This window comes from Salmo salar, chromosome 06 (genome assembly GCF_965601325.2).
Source record: "Salmo salar chromosome 06, fSalSal1, whole genome shotgun sequence".
Classification (NCBI taxonomy): domain Eukaryota; kingdom Metazoa; phylum Chordata; class Actinopteri; order Salmoniformes; family Salmonidae; genus Salmo; species Salmo salar.
In genome coordinates this window covers 96,591,349-96,618,887 of record NC_138296.1, presented here as the reverse complement: position 1 = coordinate 96,618,887, position 27,539 = coordinate 96,591,349, and the positions used below count along the sequence as shown (strand labels likewise).

The 27,539-nt window shown below is 45.3% G+C and overlaps 1 protein-coding gene across 2 annotated transcripts; it reads left to right on the top strand.

The window, feature by feature from the left end:
* Positions 1 to 1,332: 1,332 nt before the first annotated feature.
* On the top strand, positions 1,333 to 16,104 carry mtfr2 (mitochondrial fission regulator 2). Of its 2 annotated transcripts, none has more exons than XM_082977105.1 (8): positions 1,333 to 1,428; positions 1,681 to 2,179; positions 2,362 to 2,466; positions 4,046 to 4,173; positions 5,484 to 5,713; positions 5,891 to 6,224; positions 9,904 to 10,090; positions 11,630 to 16,104. In XM_082977105.1, the coding sequence occupies exons 2-8, from the start codon at positions 2,012 to 2,014 to the stop codon at positions 11,663 to 11,665; spliced, it is 1,188 nt and encodes a 395-aa protein (XP_082833231.1). In that variant the 5' UTR covers positions 1,333 to 1,428; positions 1,681 to 2,011; the 3' UTR covers positions 11,666 to 16,104. The 2 variants fall into 2 exon arrangements, with proteins under 2 accessions (XP_082833231.1, XP_082833230.1); XM_082977104.1 differs by having other exon boundaries at positions 11,621 to 16,104.
* The last annotated feature ends 11,435 nt before the right edge of the window (positions 16,105 to 27,539 follow it).

Sequence of the window (27,539 nt, the reverse complement as noted above, 5' to 3'; positions counted from 1 at the left end):
CCTTTGCCCAGCAGTACTCTGTATTAAACCCGTTGCCCAGCAGTACTCTGTATTAAACCCGTTGCCCAGCAGTACTCTGTATTAAACCCGTTGCCCAGCAGTACTCTGTATTAAACCCGTAGCCCAGCAGCACTCTGTATTAAACCCGTTGCCCACCAGTACTCTGTATTAAACCCGTTGCCCAGCAGTACTCTGTATTAAACCTGTTGCCCACCAGCACTCTGTATTAAACCCGTTGCCCACCAGTACTCTGTATTAAACCCGTTGCCCACCAGTACTCTGTATTAAACCCGTTGCCCAGCAGTACTCTGTATTAAACCCGTTGCCCACCAGTACTCTGTATTAAACCCGTTGCCCAGCAGTACTCTGTATTAAACCCGTTGCCCAGCAGTACTCTGTATTAAACCCGTTGCCCAGCAGTACTCTGTATTAAACCCGTTGCCCAGCAGTACTCTGTATTAAACCCGTTGCCCAGCAGTACTCTGTATTAAACCCGTTGCCCAGCAGTACTCTGTATTAAACCCGTTGCCCACCAGTACTCTGTATTAAACCCGTGGCCCAGCAGTACTCTGTATTAAACCCGTTGCCCTGCAGTACTCTGTATTAAACCCTTTGCCCAGCAGTACTCTGTATTAAACCCGTTGCCCAGCAGTACTCTGTATTAAACCCGTTGCCCAGCAGTACTCTGTATTAAACCCGTTGCCCACCAGTACTCTGTATTAAACCCGTTGCCCACCAGTACTCTGTATTAAACCCGTAGCCCAGCAGTACTCTGTATTAAACCTGTTGCCCAGCAGCACTCTGTATTAAACCCGTTGCCCACCAGTACTCTGTATTAAACCCGTTGCCGAGCAGTACTCTGTATTAAACCCGTTGCCCAGCAGTACTCTGTATTAAACCCGTTGCCCAGCAGTACTCTGTATTAAACCCGTTGCCCAGCAGCACAAGAGACCCATTGAAGTTTTACGAGTAATTCCAATAGCATATATTAGTATTTTATTAAAAAGTGTATTTGTTTAAATATAGCCTACACAATAGTTTTCAACATACCAGTATTTGTGTAAAATAGGACAATTTGTTTTTTGAAACCCTGTGAACTACACTGGAGTGGAACAAAACTAAAATAAAGTTTAGCATGTCTTTATTCTGCCTGCAAGGAGAACGGTAAAGTCATTCACACACAGACACATACGAATTTGGTGCGGATATTACTGAAAGGCCCCTCCATTGGTCGAACAGCTGTGGTCACATTGCATTGATGTGCTATTCTGATTGGCGTAGGATTTTCTTCCTATTGAAATGTCCAATCACGGCACGGTTTGCTGGATTGGCTTTATTTGACTTCACCTTCTCACTCGTCCGGATACGTGAACATCCTAGGAGAAGGTTATTTTGTCGACAAGTATAATTTCTAAATGATCCATTGGGGTAAGAGAAGATTAATTTGATTCATAATATACCGTTTACACACATATATAATATATTACGATATTGATTCGCACCTTTGTTCGCTTGTTTATCATGATGTGTTTTAATGAACCATGTTTTGTGGAATATTTCCGTGTACTGATAGCTAGGTAACTACCAAACGTGCATGAAGTTAACACGTTATAAATAATGTGGCTGACCATTTTTCTCATTTGTTCGGGGATTTTGAAACCGTCCCTCTCTCCCCTCCAGGTTTAAATCAGGATGTTTCTGCTTCTTTGACTTTGGTCAGGACTCGTATCCCATGGTGCAAAGTGAAACGGGAGTCCTAGCCCTGTATCCCATGGTGCAAAGTGAAACGGGACATCCTAGCCCTGCATCCCATGGTGCAAAGTGAAACGGGACATCCTAGCCCTGTATCCCATGGTGCAAAGTGAAACGGGACGTCCTAGCCCTGCATCCCATGGTGCAAAGTGAAACCGGACGTCCTAGCCCTGCATCCCATGGTGCAAAGTGAAACCGGACGTCCTAGCCCTGCATCCCATGGTGCAAAGTGAAACCGGACGTCCTAGCCCTGCATCCCATGGTGCAAAGTGAAACCGGACGTCCTAGACCTGCACCACCACCAGTTTATTTTCCCCATTCATCATCAGCCAAACATACAGAAGGGCTTCCCAAGATGTCTCTACTAGAAGATATAATTGATCTGTTGCAAAATGTCCTTGAGTATTTCGGAGTCTCTCCTGACATGGTAAGAACAAAAATGAGTTAAATATTACAAAATGTAGTGGCACAATTTATAGGATGCTTGTTTTGAGATTGTACCAAAAGATTTGAAGAGTGCTTCATGCCAAAAATGGTGTGTGTGTGTGTGTGTGTGTGTGTGTGTGTGTGTGTGTGTGTGTGTGTGTGTGTGTGTGTGTGTGTGTGCAGCTGGTTCCAGTGTGGGAGACCCAGTTGTGTGGTCAGTACCGGAGCCTGGTGAGGATGATCGGGACCAACCTCCCATTGACCCCGTCTCCACGTATCCACTTCCAGGTCAATATGAATATAAACTGGTTAATACAGGTCAATGTGAATATAAACTGGTTAATACAGGTCAATATGAATATAAACTGGTTAATACAGGTCAATATGAATATAAACTGGTTAATACAGGTCAATATGACTATAAACTGGTTAATACAGGTCAATATGACTAAACTGGTTAATACAGGTCAATATGACTATAAACTGGTTAATACAGGTCAATATGACTATAAACTGGTTAATACAGGTCAATATGACTATAAACTGGTTAATACAGGTCAATATGACTATAAACTGGTTAATACAGGTCAATATGAATATAAACTGGTTAATACAGGTAAATATGACTATAAACTGGTTAATACAGGTCAATATGACTATAAACTGGTTAATACAGGTCAATATGACTATAAACTGGTTAATACAGGTCAATGTGAATATAAACTGGTTAATACAGGTCAATATGAATATAAACTGGTTAATACAGGTCAATATGAATATAAACTGGTTAATACAGGTCAATATGAATATAAACTGGTTAATACAGGTCAATATGAATATAAACTGGTTAATACAGGTCAGTATGAATATAAACTGGTTAATACAGGTCAATATGACTATAAACTGGTTAATACAGGTCAATGTGAATATAAACTGGTTAATACAGGTCAATATGAATATAAACTGGTTAATACAGGTCAATGTGAATATAAACTGGTTAATACAGGTCAATATGAATATAAACTGGTTAATACAGGTCAATATGAATATAAACTGGTTAATACAGGTCAATATGAATATAAACTGGTTAATACAGGTCAATATGAATATAAACTGGTTAATACAGGTCAATATGAATATAAACTGGTTAATACAGGTCAATATGAATATAAACTGGTTAATACAGGTCAATATGAATATAAACTGGTTAATACAGGTCAATATGAATATAAACTGGTTAATACAGGTCAGTATGAATATAAACTGGTTAATACAGGTCAATATGAATATAAACTGGTTAATACAGGTCAGTATGACTATAAACTGGTTAATACAGGTCAATATGACTATAAACTGGTTAATACAGGTCAATATGACTATAAACTGGTTAATACAGGTCAATATGACTATAAACTGGTTAATACAGGTCAATGTGAATATAAACTGGTTAATACAGGTCAACGTGAATATAAACTGGTTAATTCAGGTCGACGTGAATATAAACTGGTTAATACAGGTCAATGTGAATATAAACTGGTTAATACAGGTCAATATGAATATAAACTGGTTAATACAGGTCAATATGAATATAAACTGGTTGACCCTGTAACCGATGACCCCTGTAACCGTTGACCCCTGTAACCCCTGTAACCGTTGACCCCTGTAACCGATGACCCCTGTAACCGATGACCACCGTAACCGTTGACCCCTGTAACCGTTGACCCCTGTAACAGTCCCCCCCCCCCCCAAAAGTTACGGAGTCAACGAACTATGGAGCCACACAACTTTCATCTGATACACATTGAGGTGTATTGTTGTTATGGAAGACAGAACCAGAAGGTTCTCAGCTGGCTCGTACTCTCCACAGATTCCTCAACACACCTCCCGACAGCTCAGATACCTGGACGTCACCGTGGATACCCGCCCAGCTATCCCCTCATTGGCTGACGTGCTGTGGGTGGCGGAGGATGAGGGAGACGGCTTCACCAAGATCAGGTAGATGGAACCCAGTAGATATACAGACTCAGACTGGTAGAACCCCTGGTAGAACCCAGTAGATATACACAGAGACTCCTCAGACTGGTAGAACCCCTGGTAGAACCCAGTAGATACACAGAGACTCCTCAGACTGGTAGAACCCCTGGTAGAACCCCTGGTAGAACCCAGTAGATACACAGAGACTCCTCAGACTGGTAGAACCCAGTAGATATACACAGAGACTCCTCAGACTGGTAGAACCCCTGGTAGAACCCAGTAGATATACACAGAGACTCCTCAGACTGGTAGAACCCCTGGTAGAACCCAGTAGATATACACAGAGACTCCTCAGACTGGTAGAACCCAGTAGATATACACAGAGACTCCTCAGACTGGTAGGACCCAGTAGATATACACAGAGACTCCTCAGACTGGTAGAACCCCTGGTAGAACCCAGTAGATATACAGACTCAGACTGGTAGAACCCCTGGTAGAACCCAGTAGATATACACAGACTCAGACTGGTAGAACCCCTGGTAGAACCCAGTAGATATACACAGAGACTCCTCAGACTGGTAGAACCCAGTAGATATACACAGAGACTCCTCAGACTGGTAGAACCCCTGGTTGAACCCAGTAGATATACACAGAGACTCCTCAGACTGGTAGAACCCAGTAAATATACAGACTCAGACTGGTAGAACCCCTGGTAGAACCCAGTAGATACACAGAGACTCCTCAGACTGGTAGAACCCAGTAGATATACAGACTCAGACTGGTAGAACCACTGGTTGAACCCAGTAGATATACACAGAGACTCAGACTGGTAGAACCCCTGGTAGAACCCAGTAGATATACAGACTCAGACTGGTAGAACCCAGTAGATATACACAGAGACTCCTCAGACTGGTTGAACCCCTGGTAGAACCCAGTAGATATACAGACTCAGACTGGTAGAACCCCTGGTAGAACCCAGTAGATATACAGACTCAGACTGGTAGAACCCAGTAGATATACACAGAGACTCCTCAGACTGGTTGAACCCCTGGTAGAACCCAGTAGATATACAGACTCAGACTGGTAGAACCCCTGGTTGAACCCAGTAGATATACACAGAGACTCATCAGACTGGTAGAACCCCTGGTAGAACCCAGTAGATATACAGACTCAGACTGGTAGAACCCAGTAGATATAGTCACCCTGAGGGTTGTGTGTAGAATCCAATGGGGACATGTTATTGACACGCCAGAGTAAGTAATCTCCACTTTCCAAGTTTGTTATAGAAGGACTGTTTCTCAAATCTGTAATTCCTTCTGGTCCGATCTCAGGCACCGTGAGCGTCCGTCCCGGCAGGGTTCTGTGAGTCGCGGAGATGAAGTGGTGCTGAGCCTTCCACCTCCAGGGGACCCATGGTTGGCAGCGGTCCGAGCCCAGCCAAGAGACATGACGCTGGGGCACAGATCAGACCCAGTGGCCCTACGGAAGATCACAGCCCTGGAGGATGAGTTGCTCAAACTACGAGCTCAGATTGCCATGATTGTTACCGCGCCACCCTCAGGTGTCTACACACACACACACACACACACACACACACACACACACACACACACACACACACACACACACACACACACACCCCTATCCCAGTCATGGTAAATGCATCATTCCTCTATTATGAAAGTGATACACTGGACTTATCGTTTCTTTTCTCTCCATCCTTTTTCCTGTCGTCCAGGTCCAGCCAATTCCCAGAACCTTCCGGGTACCCCTGGAATGTCCCCTGCATCTTTCCTCACCTCCACCCCTTGCTACCCTCCACCTCCTTGCTGCCCTCCTCCACCTCCTCCCTGCCCTCTTCCTCCCAGCTCCTCTGTAGGGCTGTCTGAGGCGGTGGATCTAATCCAGCAGGGAAGGGAGTCCGGTAAGGGTCATGCCCAGGGGAAGAGCCATGAGGCTGGGCAGGTTGGACTACTACAGTCCCAGGATAAGGCGGTAGGACAAGGCCCGGTCCTCACCATGCTGGATGTACTGAATGACCTGAACCAGGTGAAACTACGCTCCGTGGAGAGGTAAGCAGACACGTCACTGTGCTGGAGTCAAGTCTACAACTCTGAGAGCCTGTCTGTCTTGACGCAGCAGATCTGCCAAGCTGAAAGCCTTTTTGCGTGCAATTTGAGGTCAAATCAAATGTTATTGGTCACATGGTTAGCAGATGTTATTGGTCACGTGGTTAGCAGATGTTATTGGTCACATGGTTAGCAGGTGTTATTGGTCACGTGGTTAGCAGATGTTATTGGTCACATGGTTCACGTGGTTAGCAGATGTTATTGGTCACATGGTTAGCAGATGTTATTGGTCACATGGTTAGCAGATGTTATTGGTCACATGGTTAGCAGATGTTATTGGTCACATGGTTAGCAGGTGTTATTGGTCACATGGTCACATGGTTAGCTGATGTTATTGGTCACATGGTTAACAGATGTTATTGGTCACATGGTTAGCTGATGTTATTGGTCACATGGTTAGCTGATGTTATTGGTCACATGGTTAACAGATGTTATTGGTCACATGGTTAGCTGATGTTATTGGTCACATGGTTAGCAGATGTTATTGGTCACATGGTTAGCAGATGTTATTGGTCACATGGTTAGCAGATGTTATTGGTCACATGGTTAGCAGATGTTATTGGTCACATGGTTACCAGATGTTATTGGTCACATGGTTAGCTGATGTTATTGGTCACATGGTTAGCAGATGTTATTGGTCACATGGTTAGCAGATGTTATTGGTCACATGGTTAGCTGATGTTATTGGTCACATGGTTAGCAGATGTTATTGGTCACATGGTTAGCTGATGTTATTGGTCACGTGGTTAGCAGATGTTATTGGTCACATGGTTCACGTGGTTAGCAGATGTTATTGGTCACATACACATGGTTAGCAGATGGTATTGGTCACATGGTTACCAGATGTTATTGGTCACATGGTTAGCAGGTGTTATTGGTCACATGGTTAGCTGATGTTATTGGTCACATGGTTAGCAGATGTTATTGGTCACATGGTTAGCAGATGTTATTGGTCACATGGTTAGCAGATGTTATTGGTCACATGGTTAGCAGATGTTATTGGTCACATGGTTAGCAGATGTTATTGGTCACATGGTTAGCAGATGTTATTGGTCACATGGTTAGCTGATGTTATTGGTCACATGGTTACCAGATGTTATTGGTCACATGGTTAGCAGATGTTATTGGTCACATGGTTAGCTGATGTTATTGGTCACATGGTTAGCAGATGTTATTGGTCACATGGTTAGCTGATGTTATTGGTCACGTGGTTAGCAGATGTTATTGGTCACATGGTTCACGTGGTTAGCAGATGTTATTGGTCACATACACATGGTTAGCAGATGGTATTGGTCACATGGTTACCAGATGTTATTGGTCACATGGTTAGCAGGTGTTATTGGTCACATGGTTAGCAGATGTTATTGGTCACATGGTTAGCTGATGTTATTGGTCACATGGTTAGCAGATGGTATTGGTCACATGGTTAGCTGATGTTATTGGTCACATGGTTAGCTGATGTTATTGGTCACATGGTTAGCTGATGTTATTGGTCACATGGTTAGCTGATGTTATTGGTCACATGGTTAGCAGATGGTATTGGTCACATGGTTAGCTGATGTTATTGGTCACATGGTTAGCTGATGTTATTGGTCACATGGTTAGCTGATGTTATTGGTCACATGGTTAGCAGATGTTATTGGTCACATGGTTAGCAGATGTTATTGGTCACATGGTTAGCAGATGTTATTGACTCATACCAAACATACCCTCGTAAAACTGACCATCCTACCGATCCTCGACTTCGGCGATGTCATTTACAAAATAGCCTCCAATACTCTACTCAATAAACTGGATGCAGTCTATCACAGTGCCATCCGTTTTGTCACCAAAGCCCCATATACTACCCACCACTGCGACCTGTATGCTCTCGTTGGCTGGCCCTCACTTCATACTCGTCGCCAAACCCACTGGCTACAGGTCATCTACAAGACCCTGCTAGGTAAAGTTCCCCCTTATCTCAGCTCGCTGGTCACCATAGCAGCACCCACCAGTAGCACGCGTTCCAGCAGGTATATCTCTCTGGTCACCCCCAAAGCCAATTCCTCCTTCGGCCACCTCTCCTTCCAGTTCTCTGCTGCCAATGACTGGAACGAACTACAAAAATCTCTGAAACTGGAAACACATATCTCCCTCACTAGCTTTAAGCACCAGCTGTCAGAGCAGCTCAAAGATCACTGCACCTGTACATAGCCCATCTATAATTCAGCCCAAACAACTACCTCTTCCCCTACTGTATTTATTTATTTTGCTCCTTTGCACCCCATTATTTCTACTTTGCACTTTCTTCCACTGCAAATCTACCATTCCAGTGTTTTACTTGCTATATTGTATTTACTTTGCCACCATGGCCTATTTATTACCTTTACCTCCCTTATCTCACCTCATTTGCTCACATTGTATATAGACTTATTTTTCTACTGTATTATTGACTGTATGTTTGTTTTACTCCATGTGTAACTCTGTGTTGTTGTATGTTGTCGAACTGCTTTGCTTTATCTTGGCCAGGTCGCAGTTGTAAATGAGAACTTGTTCTCAACTTGCCTACCTGGTTAATTAAAGGTGAAATAAAAAAATAAAAAACAATATATCCACATAAATTTCCTTCCTCATGACGCCATCTATTTTGTGAAGTGCACCAGTCCCTCCTGCAGCAAAACACCCCCAAAACATGATGCTGCCACCTCCGTGCTTCACGGTTGGGATGGTGTTCTTCAGCTTGCAAGCCTCCCCCTTTTTCCTCCAAACATAACGATGGTCATTATGGCCAAGCAGTTCTATTTTTGTTTCATCAGACCAGAGGACATTTCTCCAAAACGTACGATCCTTGTCCCCATGTGCAGTTGCAAACCGTAGTCTGGCTTTTTTATGGCGGTTTTGGAGCAGTGGCTTCTTCCTTGCTGAGCAGCCTTTCAGGTTATGTCGATATAGGACTCGTTTTACTGTGGATATAGATACTTTTGTACCTGTTTCCTCCAGCATCTTCACAAGGTCCTTTGCTGTTATTCTGGGATTGATTTGCACTTTTCGCACCAAGGTACGTTCATCTCTAGGAGACAGAACGCGTCTCCTTCCTGAGCGGTATGACGGCTGCGTGGTCCCATGGTGTTTATACTTGCGTACTATTGTTTGTACAGATGAACGTGGTACCTTCAGGCGTTTGGAAATTGCTCCCAAGGATGAACCAGACTTGTGGAGGTCTACAATTATTTTGTTGTTGTTGAGGTCCTGGAGTAGGGCCCTGGAGTGGGGCCCTGGAGTGGGGCCCTGGAGTAGGGCCCTGGATTTGGGCCCTGGAGTGGGGTCCTGGAGTAGGGCCCTGGAGTAGGGCCCTGGAGTGGGGCCCTGGAGTGGGGCTCTGTTAAAAAGTTGTGCACTAATTAAGAGGGGCTGCAATTTACCAATATAGCCTGTCTGGCAAGCAAATCTCTGTCACAATGGCCGTGTTTCTGGAGCATCCAAACCATGATGTATCATGGGTAAATTGTGACTGACTGATCTAGAAATAATGAGTAGTTATTTACGATGCGAGGTGTGTGTGGGACAAACCCATTCTCTGACTGGCACTGAATATTCTGTAGCTCTTCTTTAGTGTCTTGCGTTTGTTTGCCCCGCCCCCCAGGTCGCCCGGGGGAACGCCGGTGCGGAGGAGGCGGAGCAAGGGCACGGCGTTGCTAAGCGACCCGGCCTCCATGATTGCCGAGGCCCTGAGGAGGAAGTTCGCCCACCATCGCCTCAATGACTCGTACGACAAAGAGAACCGCTCCTCAGAGCTCTCGCCGTTCGGCAGCCCCGATACATCGCCCTGTGTAAGTACATACAGAACCACATTCACAGACTGTTACCCAGGCTGTTAGGAGAGACTATTGGGACACAACCCCAGTGTGTCTGTCTTTCTGTCTGTCTGTCTGTCTGTCTGTCTGTCTGTCTGTCTGTCTGTCTGTCTGTCTGTCTGTCTGTCTGTCTGTCTGTCTGTCTGTCTGTCTGTCTGTCTGTCTGTCTGTCTGTCTGTCTGTATCTCTGTCTGTCTGTCTGTATCTCTGTCTGTAGTGTGTCTGTATCTCTGTCTGTCTGTCTGTCTGTATCTCTGTCTGTCTGTATCTCTGTCTGTCTGTATCTCTGTCTGTATCTCTGTCTGTAGTGTGTCTGTATCTCTGTCTGTATCTCTGTCTGTATCTCTGTCTGTCTGTATCTCTGTCTGTCTGTATCTCTGTCTGTCTGTATCTCTGTCTGTATCTCTGTCTGTATCTCTGTCTGTAGTGTGTCTGTATCTCTGTCTGTCTGTCTGTCTGTATCTTGTCTGTATCTCTGTCTGTATCTCTGTCTGTATCTCTGTCTGTATCTCTGTCTGTAGTGTGTCTGTATCTCTGTCTGTATCTCTGTCTGTATCTCTGTCTGTATCTCTGTCTGTATCTCTGTCTGTATCTCTGTCTGTATCTCTGTCTGTAGTGTGTCTGTATCTCTGTCTGTATCTCTGTCTGTATCTCTGTCTGTAGTGTGTCTGTATCTCTGTCTGTAGTCTGTGGTCATGTTGTAGTTGAGATGGTAAAATGTGGGTAAAGTTACTGGGACTTTACAACCTTGTAGGGCTCTGGTCAAACGGAATGCCCTATGTAGGGAACAGGGAGATATAGTGCACTACTTTAGACCAGAGCCCTATGTAGGGAACAGGGAGATATAGTGCACTACTTTAGACCAGAGCCCTATGTAGGGAACAGGGAGATATAGTGCACTACTTTAGACCAGAGCCCTATGTAGGGAACAGGGAGATATAGTGCACTACTTTAGACCAGAGCCCTATGTAGGGAACAGGGAGATATAGTGCACTACTTTAGACCAGAGCCCTATGTAGGGAACAGGGAGATATAGTGCACTACTTTAGACCAGAGCCCTATGTAGGGAACAGGGAGATATAGTGCACTACTTTAGACCAGAGCCCTATGTAGGGAACAGGGAGATATAGTGCACTACTTTAGACCAGGGCCCTATGTAGGGAACAGGGAGATATAGTGCACTACTTTAGACCAGGGCCCTATGTAGGGAACAGGGAGATATAGTGCACTACTTTAGACCAGAGCCCTATGTAGGGAACAGGGAGATATAGTGCACTACTTTAGACCAGAGCCCTATGTAGGGAACAGGGAGATATAGTGCACTACTTTAGACCAGAGCCCTATGTAGGGAACAGGGAGATATAGTGCACTACTTTAGACCAGAGCCCTATGTAGGGAACAGGGAGATATAGTGCACTACTTTAGACCAGAGCCCTATGTAGGGAACAGGGCACCTTTTTGTTCTCTTCCTCTTATCTGGTCATGTGACCTGTCATTTTTTTTTAGATCCCCCAGCATTCCAAGCGCAGCCAAGGACGACTCGACCTGTGACCTCCGAGGTCACTACGCCGCCTGAGAACACCGACGCCTCCCTTCCCGGCTACCATGGCGACTGTTGGCTGAGGCTGCGTCCCAATAAATCCGCCTTTTCTCTCGAAGTGTACACTTGTTCACTACTTTTAAATTAGGGAAGTGAACTTTGGGAGGAAGGAGAGATATTTGGGACAGAGCCCAGGTCCACTTTTTGTTTTGTTGCCTTTTTTTAAAATGTTTATTTGAATTTTATTTGAAGAGCTTCTCTTGTCCATTTTTCATCGTGTTCTGCTGTGCTATGATGCGTCCATCAGGTATTGTTTATATAAAGGGACGATTTGATATTGAGCCTAATTCATTTTCATGCAGTCATTTCAATTGTATATATTTTGCTGTAAATACACTATATGACCAAAAGTATGTGGACACCTTTATCGAACATCTCATTACAAAATCATGGTCATTAATATGGAGTTGGTCCCGCCTTTGCTGCTATAACAGCCTCCACTCTTCTGGGAAGGCTTTCCACTAGATGTTGGAACATTGCTGCTATAACAGCCTCCACTCTTCTGGGAAGGCTTTCCACTAGATGTTGGAACATTGCTGCTATAACAGCCTCCGCTCTTCTGGGAAGGCTTTCCACTAGATGTTGGAACATTGCTGCTATAACAGCCTCCACTCTTCTGGGAAGGCTTTCCACTAGATGTTGGAACATTGCTGTTATAACAGCCTCCACTCTTCTGGGAAGGCTTTCCACTAGATGTTGGAACATTGCTGCTATAACAGCCTCCTCTCTTCTGGGAAGGCTTTCAACTAGATGTTGGAACATTGCTGCTATAACAGTCTCCAGTCTTCTGGGAAGGCTTTCCACTAGATGTAGGAACATTGCTGCTATAACAGCCTCCACTCTTCTGGGAAGGCTTTCCACTAGATGTTGGAACATTGCTGCTATAACAGTCTCCAGTCTTCTGGGAAGGCTTTCCACTAGATGTTGGAACATTGCTGCTATAACAGCCTCCACTCTTCTGGGAAGGCTTTCCACTAGATGTTGGAACATTGCTGCTATAACAGCCTCCACTCTTCTGGGAAGGCTTTCCACTAGATGTTGGAACATTGCTGCTATAACAGCCTCCACTCTTCTGGGAAGGCTTTCCACTAGATGTTGGAACATTGCTGCTATAACAGCCTCCACTCTTCTGGGAAGGCTTTCCACTAGATGTTGGAACATTGCTGCTATAACAGCCTCCACTCTTCTGGGAAGGCTTTCCACTAGATGTAGGAACATTGCTGCTATAACAGCCTCCACTCTTCTGGGAAGGCTTTCCACTAGATGTTGGAACATTGCTGCTATAACAGCCTCCTCTCTTCTGGGAAGGCTTTCCACTAGATGTTGGAACATTGCTGTGGGGGACTTGCTTCCATTCAGCCACAAGAGCATTAGTGAGGTCTGGACACTGATGTTGGGCGATTAGGCCCTGGCTCGCAGTCGGCGTTCCAATCCATCCCAAAGGTGTTCGATGGGGTTGAGGTCAGGGCTCTGTGCAGGCCAGTTAAGGTCTTCCACACAGATCTCAACAAACCATTTCTGTATGAACCTCGCTTTGTGCACGGGGGCATTGTCATGCTGAAACAGGAAAGGGCCTTCCCTGAACTGTTGCCACAAAGTTGGAAGCACAGAATCATCTAGAATGTCATTGTATACAGTAGCGTTAAGATTTCCCTTCACTGGAACTAAGGGGCCCGAACCATGAAAAACAGCCCCAGACCATTATTCCTCCACCAAACTTTACAGTTGGCACTATGCATTGGGGCAGGTAGCGTTCTCCTGGCATCCGCCAAACCCAGATTTGTCCGTTGGACTACCAGATGGTGAAGCGTGATTCATCACTCCACAGAACACGTTTCCACTGCTCCAGCGTCCAATGGCGGCGAGCTTTACACCAATCCAGCCGACGCTTGGCATTGCGCATGGTGATGTTAAGCTTGTGTATTGCTGCTTCGCCATGGAAACCCATTTCGTGTAACTCCCGACGAACATTTCTGCTGATGACGTTGCTTCCAGAGGCAGTTTGGAACTCGGTAGTGAGGATTGTAACCGAGGACAGATTATTTTTACGGACTACGGGCTTCAGGACTCGTAGTCCAAGCTCCCGTTCTGTGAGCTTGTGTGGCCTACCACTTCGCGGCTGAGCCGTTGTTGCTCCTAGAAGTTTCCACTTCACTTTAACAGCTCTTGCCGGACAGAAATTTGACGAACTGACTTGTTGGAAAAGGTGGCATCCTGTGACGGTGCCACGTTGAAAGTCACTGAGCTCTTCAGTACGGGTCGTTCTACTGCCAATGTTTGTCTATGGAATTAGCATTTTTTTATTTTACCTTTTTATTTAACTCAGCAAGTCAGTTAAGAACAAATTCTTATTTTCAATGACGGTCTAGGAACAGTGGGTTAACTGCCTTGTTCAGGTGCAGAACGACAGATTTTTACCTTGTCATCTCGGGGATTCAATCTTGCAACCTTTCGGTTACTAGTCCAACGCTCTAACCACTAGGCTACCTGCTGGTTACTAGTCCAACGCTCTAACCACTAGGCTACCTGCTGGTTACTAGTCCAACACTCTAACCACTAGGCTACCTGCTGGTTACTAGTCCAACGCTCTAACCACTAGGCTACCTGCTGGTTACTAGTCCAACGCTCTAACCACTAGGCTACCTGCTGGTTACTAGTCCAACGCTCTAACCACTAGGATACCTGCTGGTTACTAGTCCAACGCTCTAACCACTAGGCTACCTGCTGGTTACTAGTCCAACGCTCTAACCACTAGGCTACCTGCTGGTTACTAGTCCAACACTCTAACCACTAGGCTACCTGCTGGTTACTAGTCCAACGCTCTAACCACTAGGCTACCTGCTGGTTACTAGTCCAACACTCTAACCACTAGGCTACCTGCTGGTTACTAGTCCAACGGTCTAACCACTAGGCTACCTGCTGGTTACTGGCCCAACGCTCTAACCACTAGGCTACCTGCTGGTTACTAGTCCAACGCTCTAACCACTAGGCTACCTGCCTCTAACCACTAGGCTACCTGCTGGTTACTAGTCCAACGCTCTAACCACTAGGCTACCTGCTGGTTACTAGTCCAACGCTCTAACCACTAGGCTACCTGCTGGTTACTAGTCCAACGCTCTAACCACTAGGCTACCTGCTGGTTACTAGTCCAACACTCTAACCACTAGGCTACCTGCTGGTTACTAGTCCAACGCTCTAACCACTAGGCTACCTGCTGGTTACTAGTCCAACGCTCTAACCACTAGGCTACCTGCTGGTTACTAGTCCAACGCTCTAACTACTAGGCTACCTGCCGCCCCTGCAACGGGTGTTGCTGAATTCAATCATTTGAAGGGTTGTCCACATACTTCTGTGTATATATAGTGTAGATATACCAATGTTTTTCTACTGAGTTAGTTTTGGTACAGTTGAATGATTCCATGTTTCTATTGGCTAGGATTTCTGGGTCATATTCATTAGTTCACACTGTAGCAAAACATTTTTTTGCCACGGATAACAAATTGAACAACTTCAGCTTCTACCTACCTCCCTTGTCCAATTTTTAAAGTAATGATGTGTTATTATAATATGGACAGACAGCTAGCTCTCTACTCTTATCAAATACTCTCTTTTTTTTTTATGTGTTCTTATTTACTGCTCTGTTGACCTGACCCCCTTGACCTGTTGACCTGACCCCCTTGACCTGTTGACCTGACCCCCTTGACCTGTTGGACCTGACCCCCTTAAACAAAACAAATGCTTAAACTCTTTGTGAAGTAAAGTACTAGACACAAAAATGAACTTTGGCTGTGCTTAGGCAGGGGGTGGGGGGGGGTTAAAACATGTTATAGTAGTTTATATTCTTCAAAGTAGCCACCCTTTGCCTCGATGACAGCTTTGCACACTTTTGGCATTCTCTCAACCAGCTTCACCTGGAATTATTTCCCTGCAGTCTTCAAGGAGTTCCCACATATGCTGAGCACTTGTTGGCTGCTTTTTCTTCACCCTGTGGTCCAACTCATCCCAACCCATCTCAACTGGGTCGTGGACGGGTGATTGTGTCTATTCTTTCAGTCTCACTCCTCCTTTCAGCTGTCTGTCTATTCTCTCCATCCCTGTTTGAGGCAGAAGGAGAGAGAGAGAGGGAGGGATTGGCTAAATGACAAATCACTCCCTTCCCCCTCAGCCCTCCATTTGCTCGTTCACGCTCGCCTCCGACATATCCACAAGTCTCCCAAAACTGAGGGAGTAAAAATTATCGAGGGTGTAGGGGCTAATTAGTAGACCCTCAGATCGCCACTTCGACCGAGCCAGCAAGGATTAAGAGCAAAGTGATATCCCAACATGCACTGCAATATCTTTGTGCAATTTTATAAATAAATAAAATAATTGAGAGGCTTGCATAATTCTATGCCACGTGCATTTTGTTTTTGTCTGATTTCATCACTTGATACATGTAACAGATGAAATACCTCCCAAATGAAATATTTAACTGTTCCTGAAGTTTAAATCTTGTTGAAACGACGGAGGGAGGATTTGTTCATTTGAGTTTCATGCTTGTTTTTATTATCTAAAAGTGGAACATGAAAGTGCATCAGTAAAGTCAGAAGTGTGTCTTGAAGTTGCAGGTGTATTCATCACCTCGCCACTCTCTGGACGTCACCCTCTGAGTTTCATCACCTCACCACTCTCTGGACGTCACCCTCTGAGTTTCATCACCTCACCACTCTCTGGAAGTCACCCTCTGAGTTTCATCACCTCACCACTCTCTGGACGTCACCCTCTGAGTTTCATCACCTCACCACTCTCTGGACGTCACCCTCTGAGTTTCATCACCTCACCACTCTCTGGACGTCACCCTCTGAGTTTCATCACCTCACCACTCTCTGGACGTCACCCTCTGAGTTTCATCACCTCACCACTCTCTGGACGTCACCCTCTGAGTTTCATCACCTCACCACTCTCTGGACGTCACCCTCTGAGTTTCATCACCTCACCACTCTCTGGACATCACCCTCTGAGTTTCATCACCTCACCACTCTCTGGAAGTCACCCTCTGAGTTTCATCACCTCGCCACTCTCTGGACGTCACCCTCTGAGTTTAGTCAGCGACACGTGACAGATGAGGGCCCTCCGAGCGAGTTGGTAGGGCTGAGGAGGTGGTTTGGGATTCACAGAGAATGATTTATTGACGGGTACTAAATCTCAATCCAGGTATACTGTGAAAGATAACATGGATGGGGTCTACTGTACTTCCCATATGACACCCTCTGTCGTGTCAATGCTCTGGTCTATAGTAGTGCACTATATAGGGAATAGGGTGCCATAGGGCTCTGGTCAACAGCAGTGCACTATATAGGGAATAGGGTGCCATAGGGCTCTGGTCAACAGCAGTGCACTATATAGGGAATAGGGTGCCATAGGGCTCTGGTCTATAGTAGTGCACTATATAGGGAATAGGGTGCCATAGGGCTCTGGTCAACAGCAGTGCACTATATAGGGAATAGGGTGCCATAGGGCTCTGGTCTATAGTAGTGCACTATATAGGGAATAGGGTGCCATAGGGCTCTGGTCTATAGTAGTGCACTATATAGGGAATAGGGTTCCATAGGGCTCTGGTCTATAGTAGTGTACTATATAGGGAATAGGGTGCCATAGGGCTCTGGTCTATAGTAGTGTACTATATAGGGAATAGGGTGCCATAGGGCTCTGGTCTATAGTAGTGTACTATATAGGGAATAGGGTGCCATAGAGCTCTGGTCTATAGTAGTGCACTATATAGGGAATAGGGTGCCATAGAGCTCTGGTCTATAGTAGTGCACTATATAGGGAATAGGGTGCCATAGGGCTCTGGTCAACCGCAGTGCACTATATAGGGAATAGGGTGCCATAGGGCTCTGGTCTATAGTAGTGCACTATATAGGGAATAGGGTGCCATAGAGCTCTGGTCTATAGTAGTGTACTATATAGGGAATAGGGTGCCATAGAGCTCTGGTCTATAGTAGTGCACTATGTAGGGAATAGGGTGCCATAGGGCTCTGGTCTATAGTAGTGTACTATATAGGGAATAGGGTGCCATAGGGCTCTGGTCTATAGTAGTGCACTATATAGGGAATAGGGTGCCATAGAGCTCTGGTCTATAGTAGTGTACTATATAGGGAATAGGGTGCCATAGGGCTCTGGTCTATAGTAGTGCACTATATAGGGAATAGGGTGCCATAGGGCTCTGGTCAACAGCAGTGCACTATATAGGGAATATGGTGCCATAGGGCTCTGGTCTATAGTAGTGTACTATATAGGGAATAGGGTGCCATAGGGCTCTGGTCTATAGTAGTGCACTATATAGGGAATAGGGTGCCATAGGGCTCTGGTCAACAGCAGTGCACTATATAGGGAATAGGGTGCCATAGGGCTCTGGTCTATAGTAGTGTACTATATAGGGAATAGGGTGCCATAGGGCTCTGGTCAACCGCAGTGCACTATATAGGGAATATGGTGCCATAGGGCTCTGGTCTATAGTAGTGTACTATATAGGGAATAGGGTGCCATAGGGCTCTGGTCTATAGTAGTGCACTATATAGGGAATAGGGTGCCATAGGGCTCTGGTCAACAGCAGTGCACTATATAGGGAATAGGGTGCCATCGGGCTCTGGTCTATAGTAGTGTACTATATAGGGAATAGGGTGCCATAGGGCTCTGGTCAACAGCAGTGCACTATATAGGGAATAGGGTGCCATAGGGCTCTGGTCTATAGTAGTGTACTATATAGGGAATAGGGTGCCATAGGGCTCTGGTCTATAGTAGTGCACTATATAGGGAATAGGGTGCCATAGGGCTCTGGTCTATAGTAGTGCACTATATAGGGAATAGGGTGCCATAGGGCTCTGGTCTATAGTAGTGCACTATATAGGGAATAGGGTTCCATAGGGCTCTGGTCTATAGTAGTGTACTATATAGGGAATAGGGTGCCATAGGGCTCTGGTCTATAGTAGTGTACTATATAGGGAATAGGGTGCCATAGAGCTCTGGTCTATAGTAGTGCACTATATAGGGAATAGGGTGCCATAGAGCTCTGGTCTATAGTAGTGCACTATATAGGGAATAGGGTGCCATAGGGCTCTGGTCAACCGCAGTGCACTATATAGGGAATAGGGTGCCATAGGGCTCTGGTCTATAGTAGTGCACTATATAGGGAATAGGGTGCCATAGAGCTCTGGTCTATAGTAGTGTACTATATAGGGAATAGGGTGCCATAGAGCTCTGGTCTATAGTAGTGTACTATATAGGGAATAGGGTGCCATAGGGCTCTGGTCTATAGTAGTGTACTATATAGGGAATAGGGTGCCATAGAGCTCTGGTCTATAGTAGTGCACTATATAGGGAATAGGGTGCCATAGAGCTCTGGTCTATAGTAGTGCACTATATAGGGAATAGGGTGCCATAGGGCTCTGGTCAACAGCAGTGCACTATATAGGGAATAGGGTGCCATAGGGCTCTGGTCTATAGTAGTGTACTATATAGGGAATAGGGTGCCATAGAGCTCTGGTCTATAGTAGTGCACTATATAGGGAATAGGGTGCCATTTGACACTAAATGTACACACTCATCTGATGGGTTCAACTGTTATTTTTCAAACAAAATAAACAAGTTTACCTGAAAGGTGAAACGCAGTCGAGGAGGAATCCGTTCAGATTTTTTGAACGAGTCAGTCAACACTGAGGTAAAACACTGAGCCAGACTGTCCACTAGATGGAGCTGGTGTCTCATTAGGAACAGAGAGAGAGAACTCAAAACACAGTCTGGCTGCTTAGGTCCTCTCTGTGGGGCTGTAGTAGGATGTTATGGGGCTGTAGTAGGATGTTATGGGGCTGTAGTAGGATGTTATGGGGCTGTAGTAGGATGTTATGGGGCTGTAGTAGGATGTTATGGGGCTGTAGTAGGATGTTATGGGGCTGTAGTAGGATGTTATGGGGCTTTAGTAGGATGTTATGGGGTTGGTAGGATGTTATGGAGTTGGTAGGATGTTATGGGGTTGGTAGGATGTTATGGGGTTGGTAGGATGTTATGGGGTTAGTAGGATGTTATGGGGTTGGTAGGATGTTATGGGGCTGTAGTAGGATGTTATTGGGTTGGTAGGATGTTATGGGGTTAGGGTTGGTAGGATGTTATGGGGTTAGGGTTGGTAGGATGTTGTAGGATGTTATGGGGCTTTAGTAGGATGTTATGGGGCTTTAGTAGGATGTTATGGGGCTGTAGTAGGATGTTATGGGGTTGGTAGGATGTGGCTTTAGTAGGATGTTATGGGGCTGTAGTAGGATGTTATGGGGCTGTAGTAGGATGTTATGGGGTTGGTAGGATGTGGCTTTAGTAGGATGTTATGGGGCTGTAGTAGGATGTTATGGGGCTGTAGTAGGATGTTATGGGGCTGTAGTAGGATGTTATGGGGCTTTAGTAGGATGTTATGGGGCTTTAGTAGGATGTTATGGGGCTGTAGTAGGATGTTATGGGGTTGGTAGGATGTTATGGGGTTGGTAGGATGTGGCTTTAGTAGGATGTTATGGGGCTGTAGTAGGATGTTATGGGGCTGTAGTAAGATGTTATGGGGCTGTAGTAGGATGTTATGGGGCTTTAGTAGGATGTTATGGGGCTTTAGTAGGATGTTATGGGGTTGGTAGGATGTGGCTTTAGTAGGATGTTATGGGGCTTTAGTAGGATGTTATGGGGTTGGTAGGATGTGGCTTTAGTAGGATGTTATGGGGCTGTAGTAGGATGTTATGGGGTTGGTAGGATGTTAGTAGGATGTTATGGGGCTTTAGTAGGATGTTATGGGGCTGTAGTAGGATGTTATGGGGCTGTAGTAGGATGTTATGGGGTTGGTAGGATGTGGCTTTAGTAGGATGTTATGGGGCTGTAGTAGGATGTTATGGGGTTGTAGTAGGATGTTATGGGGCTGTAGTAGGATGTTATGGGGCTGTAGTAGGATGTTATGGGGTTGGTAGGATGTTATGGGGTTGGTAGGATGTTATGGGGTTAGTAGGATGTTATGGGGTTGGGGTTGGTAGGATGTTATGGGGTTGGTAGGATGTTAGTAGGATGTTATGGATTTAGTAGATTGTTATGGGGTTGGTAGGATGTTATGGGGTTAGGGTTGGTAGGATGTTATGGGGTTAGGGTTGGTAGGATGTTATGGGGTTGGTAGGATGTTAGTAGGATGTTATGGGGCTTTAGTAGGATGTAATGGGGTTGGTAGGATGTTATGGGGTTGGTAGGATGGTATGGGGTTGGTAGGATGTTAGTAGGTTGTTATGGGGTTGGTAGGATGTTAGTAGGATGGTATGGGGTTGGCAGGATGTTGTGGGGCTGTAGTAGGATGTTATGGGGCTGTATTCGGATGTTATGGGGCTGTAGTAGGATGTTATGGGGCTGTAGTAGGATGTTATGGGGTTGGTAGGATGTTAGTAGGATGTTATGGGGTTGGTAGGATGTTAGTAGGATGTTATGGGGTTGGTAGAATGTTAGTAGGATGTTATGGAGTTGGGTTAGCAGGATGTAATGGGGTTGGTAGGATGTTGGTAGGATGTTATGGGGTTGGTCGGATGTTAGTAGGTTGTTATGGGGTTAGGGTTGGTAGGATGTTATGGGGTTGGTAGGATGTTAGTAGGATGTTATGGGGTTGGTAGGATGTTAGTAGGATGTTATGGGGTTGGTAGGATGTTATGGGGTTGGTAGGTTGTTATGGGGTTGGTAGGATGTTAGTAGGATGTTATGGGGTTGGTAGGATGTTAGTAGGATGTTATGTGGTTGGTAGGATGTTAGTAGGATGTTATGGGGTTGGCAGGATGTTAGTAGGATGTTATGGGGTTGGTAGGATGTTAGTAGGATGTTATGGGGTTGGTAGGATGTTAGTAGGATGTTATGGGGTTGGTAGGATGTTATGGGGTTGGTAGGTTGTTATGGGGTTGGTAGGATGTTAGTAGGATGTTATGGGGTTGGTAGGATGTTAGTAGGATGTTATGGGGTTGGTAGGATGTTATGGAGTTGGGTTAGCAGGATGTTATGGGGTTGGTAGGATGTTGGTAGGATGTTATGGGGTTGGTAGGATGTTAGTAGGTTGTTATGGGGTTAGGGTTGGTAGGATGTTATGGGGTTGGTAGGATGTTAGTAGGATGTTATGGGGTTGGTAGGATGTTATGGGGTTGGTAGGATGTTAGTAGGATGTTATGGGGTTGGTAGGATGTTAGTAGGATGTTATGTGGTTGGTAGGATGTTAGTAGGATGTTATGGGGTTGGTAGGATGTTAGTAGGATGTTATGGGGTTGGTAGGATGTTAGTAGGATGTTATGTGGTTGGCAGGATGTTATGGGGTTGGGTTAGTAGGATGTAATGGGGTTGGTAGGATGTTAGTAGGATGTTATGGGGTTGGTAGGATGTTAGTAGGATGTTATGGGGTTGGCGGGATGTTATGGGGTTGGGTTAGCAGGATGTAATGGATTTATGGTTAGCAGAATGTTGTGGGGGTATTTCAGCACTACTCTGTTTGGGGTGACAACAATACATCTACCGATAATAATCTCTCCGTGAGTATAGCCATAGTTCTCTCTATACCCTACCACCACCACCTTTCTCTCTCCCTTCTCTCTCTCAAACCCAGGACTATCTATCTATCTTCAATTGTTGCCTGTAAACAGATTCCAGGTTGTAATTAATGTAAATGTAAGGCAGCAGCTGCTGTTCTTGGGGTCCGGGATGTAATGGGGGTATTCCAGCACTACTCTGTTTACTGTAACAACAATACACAGCCATAGTTATCTCTCTACCCCCCCACCCCCACCCAGATAAGAGTTGATTCTCTAATCAGATAAAGAGGAGGAAGAGAGAGAGAGAGGACTGTTTCGCCATCACAGACTGGAATATGTTCAAGGACTGATTCGATAACATTCAGGAGTTTACGACATCAGTCACTAGCTTCAATAATAAGTGCATCGATGATATCGTCCCCACAGTGACCATATATATATATATATCCCAATCAGAAGCCATGTCCACTTACAATGAGTGGGACACTAATCCGGACCGTTGAATCCCGCGACGACCTCCGACATCAAACGGGTCAAGTGTCAATGCAGGATTAGGATTAAATCCAGCGTCAGAGCCGAGGCTGTGCTTGCAAACGATCGCGGATTACAAAGGGGAAACCCGGCCACTAGTTGCCCAGTGACACGAGCCTACCGGATGAGCTAAACGCCTACTATGCTCGCTTCGAGGAAAGCAAAGCTGAACCATGCATGAGAGCACCAGCTGTTCCAGAGATGGGAGATGAATTCACCTTTCAGCAGGATAATAACCTAAAACACAAGGCCAAATATACACTGGGAGATGCTTACCAAGATGACAGTGAATGTTCTCGAGTGGCTGAGTTAGTTTTGACTTAAATGTACTTTTAAATCTATGGCAAGACCTGAAAATGGTTGTCTAGCAGTGATCAATAACCAATTTGACAGAGCTTGAATAATTTTGAAAAGAATAATGGACAAATTTTGCAGGTGTGGGAAGCTCTTAGAGACTTACCCAGACACACTCACAGCTCTTAGAAACTTACCCAGAAAGACCCACAGCTCTTAGAGACTTACCCAGAAACACTCACAGCTCTTAGAGACTTACCCAGAAAGACCCACAGCTCTTAGAGACTTACCCAGAAACACTCACAGCTCTTAGAGACTTACCCAGAAAGACCCACAGCTCTTAGAGACTTACCCAGAAAGACTCACAGCTCTTAGAGACTTACCCAGAAACACTCACAGCTCTTAGAGACTTACCCAGAAAGACCCACAGCTCTTAGAGACTTACCCAGAAACACTCACAGCTCTTAGAGACTTACCCAGAAAGACCCACAGCTCTTAGAGACTTACCCAGAAAGACTCACAGCTCTTAGAGACTTACCCAGAAAGACCCACAGCTCTTAGAAACTTACCCAGAAACACTCACAGCTCTTAGAAACTTACCCAGAAAAACACAGCTTTAATAGCTGTCCAAAGGTGGTTCTACAATGTATTGACTCAGGGTTGTGAATTCTTAGGTAAATAAGGTATTTCTGTAGTTCATTTTCAATAAATGTAAAAAAAATAAAATAAAAAAAAACATGTTTTCACTTTGTTCTTATGGGCTATTGTGTGTAGATGGATAATTATTATATCTATTTTTTTAAATCAATTTAGAATTCAGGCTGTAACACAACAACATTTTTGAATAAATTAAAGGAATACTTTCTGAAGGCAATGTACATGTTTCAAGCAGACTACCATAGTCCCTGTGTCCCAAAAACACCGAGGCAATAACTAACTATCGTATCACTCACATCTGTAGCCAGGAAGTGCTTTGAAAGGCTGGTCATGGCTCACATCAACACTATCATCCCAGACACCCTGGACCAATTTGAATACCGCCCCAACAGATCCACAGATGACGCAATCTCTATTTGCCCTCACCCACCCACCTGGACTAAAAAGAACACCTATGGAATAATAGTGTTCATTCACTACAGCTCAGCGTTCAACACCATCACTTAGCTCAGGACTCTGGGACTGAACACCTTCCTCCGCAACTAGGATCCTGAGCTTCCTGTCGGTCCGGGCATCGCATACGACTCCGACACCATCATCAAGTTTGCTGACGACACGACGGTGGTAGGTCTGATCACCGACAACAACGAGACAGCCTATAGGGAGGAGGTCAGAGACCTGGCAGTGTGGTGCCAGGACAATAACCTCTCCCTCAACATCAGCGAGACAAAGGATCGTGGATGACAGGAAACGGAGGGCCGTGCATGCCCCCTATCCACATTGAAAAAGGGGGCTGTAGTGGAGCGGGTCGAGAGCTTTAAGTTCCTCGGTGTTCACATCACTAAGGAATGAACATGGTCGACAGACCAACACAGTCGTGAAAAAGGAGGCTGAAAATTGTTTGGCATGGGGCCCCTCAGATTCTCAAAACGTTCTACAGCTGCACCATTAAGAGCTGCACCATTAAGAGCTGCACCATGACCGGCTACATCACCGCTTGGTATGGCAACTGCTTGGCATCTGACCGCAAGGCGCTACAGAGGGTAGTGTGTATACGGCCAAGTATATCGCTGGTGCCGAGCTCCCTGCCATCCAGGATCTCCATACCAGGCGGTGTCAGAGGAAGGCCCTAAACATTGTCAAAGACTCCAGCCACTCAAGTCATAGACTGTTCTCTCTGCTACCACGTGGAAAGTGGTACTGATGGACCGAGTCTAGAACCAACAGGACCCTGAACAGCTTCTACCTCCCAAGCCATAAGACTGGTAAAGAGTTAATCAATAGCTACCTGGACCTTCTGCATTGACCCTTTTTTCATGAACTCTTTTGACTCATCACATATACTGTTGTTACTGTTTATTATCCATCCTGTTGTCTAGTTACTTTATCCCTACCTATATGTACATATCTCCCTCAATGACCTCGTACCCCTGGTACCCTGTGTATATAGCCAAGTTATCATTGACTCAGTACTGGTACCCTGTGTATATAGCCAAGTTATCATTGACTCAGTACTGGTACTCTGTGTATATAGCCAAGTTATCATTGACTCAGTACTGGTACCCTGTGTATATAGCCAAGTCATCATTGACTCAGTACTGGTACCCTGTGTATATAGCCAAGTTATCATTGACTCAGTACTGGTACCCCGTGTATATAGCCAAGTTATCATTGACTCAGTACTGGTACCCTGTGTATATAACCTAGTTATCATTGACTCAGTACTGGTACCCTGTGTATATAGCCATGTTATCATTGACTCAGTACTGGTACCCTGTGTATATAACCAAGTTATCATTGACTCAGTACTGGTACCCTGTGTATATAGCCAAGTTATCATTGACTCAGTACTGGTACCCTGTGTATATAGCCATGTTATCATTGACTCAGTACTGGTACTCTGTGTATATAACTGTAAGTAAGCATTTTACTGTTAGTCTCCACCTGTTGTTACCAAGCATTTTACAGTTAGTCTAGGAGTAAGGGGTAGAAGGAGAGGGAGGGAAAATCTAGTGATAGAAAGGGAGAGAAAGACAGGGAAGGGAGAAGAAAGAGAAAGGACAGATAGAGGAGACACGAGAAAAAGAGAGAGAGACAGATGGAGAGATAGAAGGACAGGAGGAAAAAGAGAGAGAGATAGAGAGATGGGAGGAGACAGGAGAAAAAGAGAGAGAGAGACAGATGGAGAGAAGGAGACAAAGGGAATGAGAGAGAGAGTTCCAGAGCTGGAAAATTTGCATATCAGTCATTTGCAAGTCAAATAAGGCCTGTAGACAGAAGTGGGGGGACCTCTCCTCTGATTGGCTGGCCCTCAAATCACCTGATGATGTAATTATTAACTTTTTCACTCATGGCCCACGGTGATGTCTGACTGTGTCCGAGAAAGGCACCCTATTCCCTGTGCAGGCCCTGGTCAGAAGTAGTGCACTAAGTAGGGAATATGGTGTATAGTACCTGGTCAGAAGTAGTGCACTAAGTAGGGAATATGGTGTATAGTACCTGGTCAGAAGTAGTGCACTAAGTAGGGAATATGGTGTATAGTACCTGGTCAGAAGTAGTGTACTAAGTAGTGAATATGGTGTATAGTACCTGGTCAGAAGTAGTGTACTAAGTAGGGAATATGGTGTATAGTACCTGGTCAGAAGTAGTGTACTAAGTAGGGAATATGGTGTATAGTACCTGGTCAGAAGTAGTGCACTAAGTAGGGAATATGGTGTATAGTACCTGGTCAGAAGTAGTGCACTAAGTAGGGAATATGGTGTATAGTACCTGGTCAGAAGTAGTGTACTAAGTAGGGAATATGGTGTGAAAGTTTTGGGACTTTACAATTAAACAGATTGGATCCCCCCCCCCCCCCCTCCACACACACACACACACTCCTACGGACAAACACACACACACCCCAGGACACACACACCCCAGGACACACACACACACACACCGCCGGACACACACACCCCAGGACACACAATAGGACCTGAGGTAAGAGATCAGCAGATCAGGTTTATGTAGTACCTAATCTACTCATCTGAGCCTGAACACCCACACACACACACACACACACACACACACACACACACACACACACACACACACATAAACATTGGAAATATTGACACACTAAACAAAGCCCCACCAAATGATTGTCAGTCACACACACACACACACACACACACACACACACACACACACACACACACTCCATAAGTGTTTTGAGACTCAAACCCAAGGAGGATGTACTCTTCTTCCCTGATAATTACTGTGTGTGCGTGTGCGTGTGCGTGTGTGTGTGTGTGTTGTGTGTGTGCGTGTGTGTGCGTGTGTGTGTGTGTGTGTGTGTTTGCGCTCATAAGTGTCTCTGTTTGTCTTGACTCAGACCAGAGAAAGAGAGAGGAATCCAGAGCTGAAAGAGTTAATCATACTGTACTCCCTGTTTTAGTCATCTCTCTCTCTCTCTCTCTCTCTCTCTCTCTCTCTCTGTCTCTCTCTCTCTCTCTCTCTCTCTCTCTCCTCTGTCTCTCTCTCTCTCTCTCTCTCTCTCTCTCTCTCTCTCTCTCTCTCTCTCTCTCTCTGTCTCCCTCTCTCTCTCTCTCTCTCTCTCTCTCTCTGTCTCTCTCTCTCTCTCTCTCTGTCTCTCTCCATCTCTCTCTGTCTCTCTCTCTCTCTCTCTCTCTCTCTCTCTCTCTCTCTGTTCTCTCTCTCTTTTCTCTCTCTCACAGACACACAGAGACTCAGTGTTGTGAGTTTTAACCCTCGGTTCTCTGTCGTTCCCAGCAGCAGGTGTTTT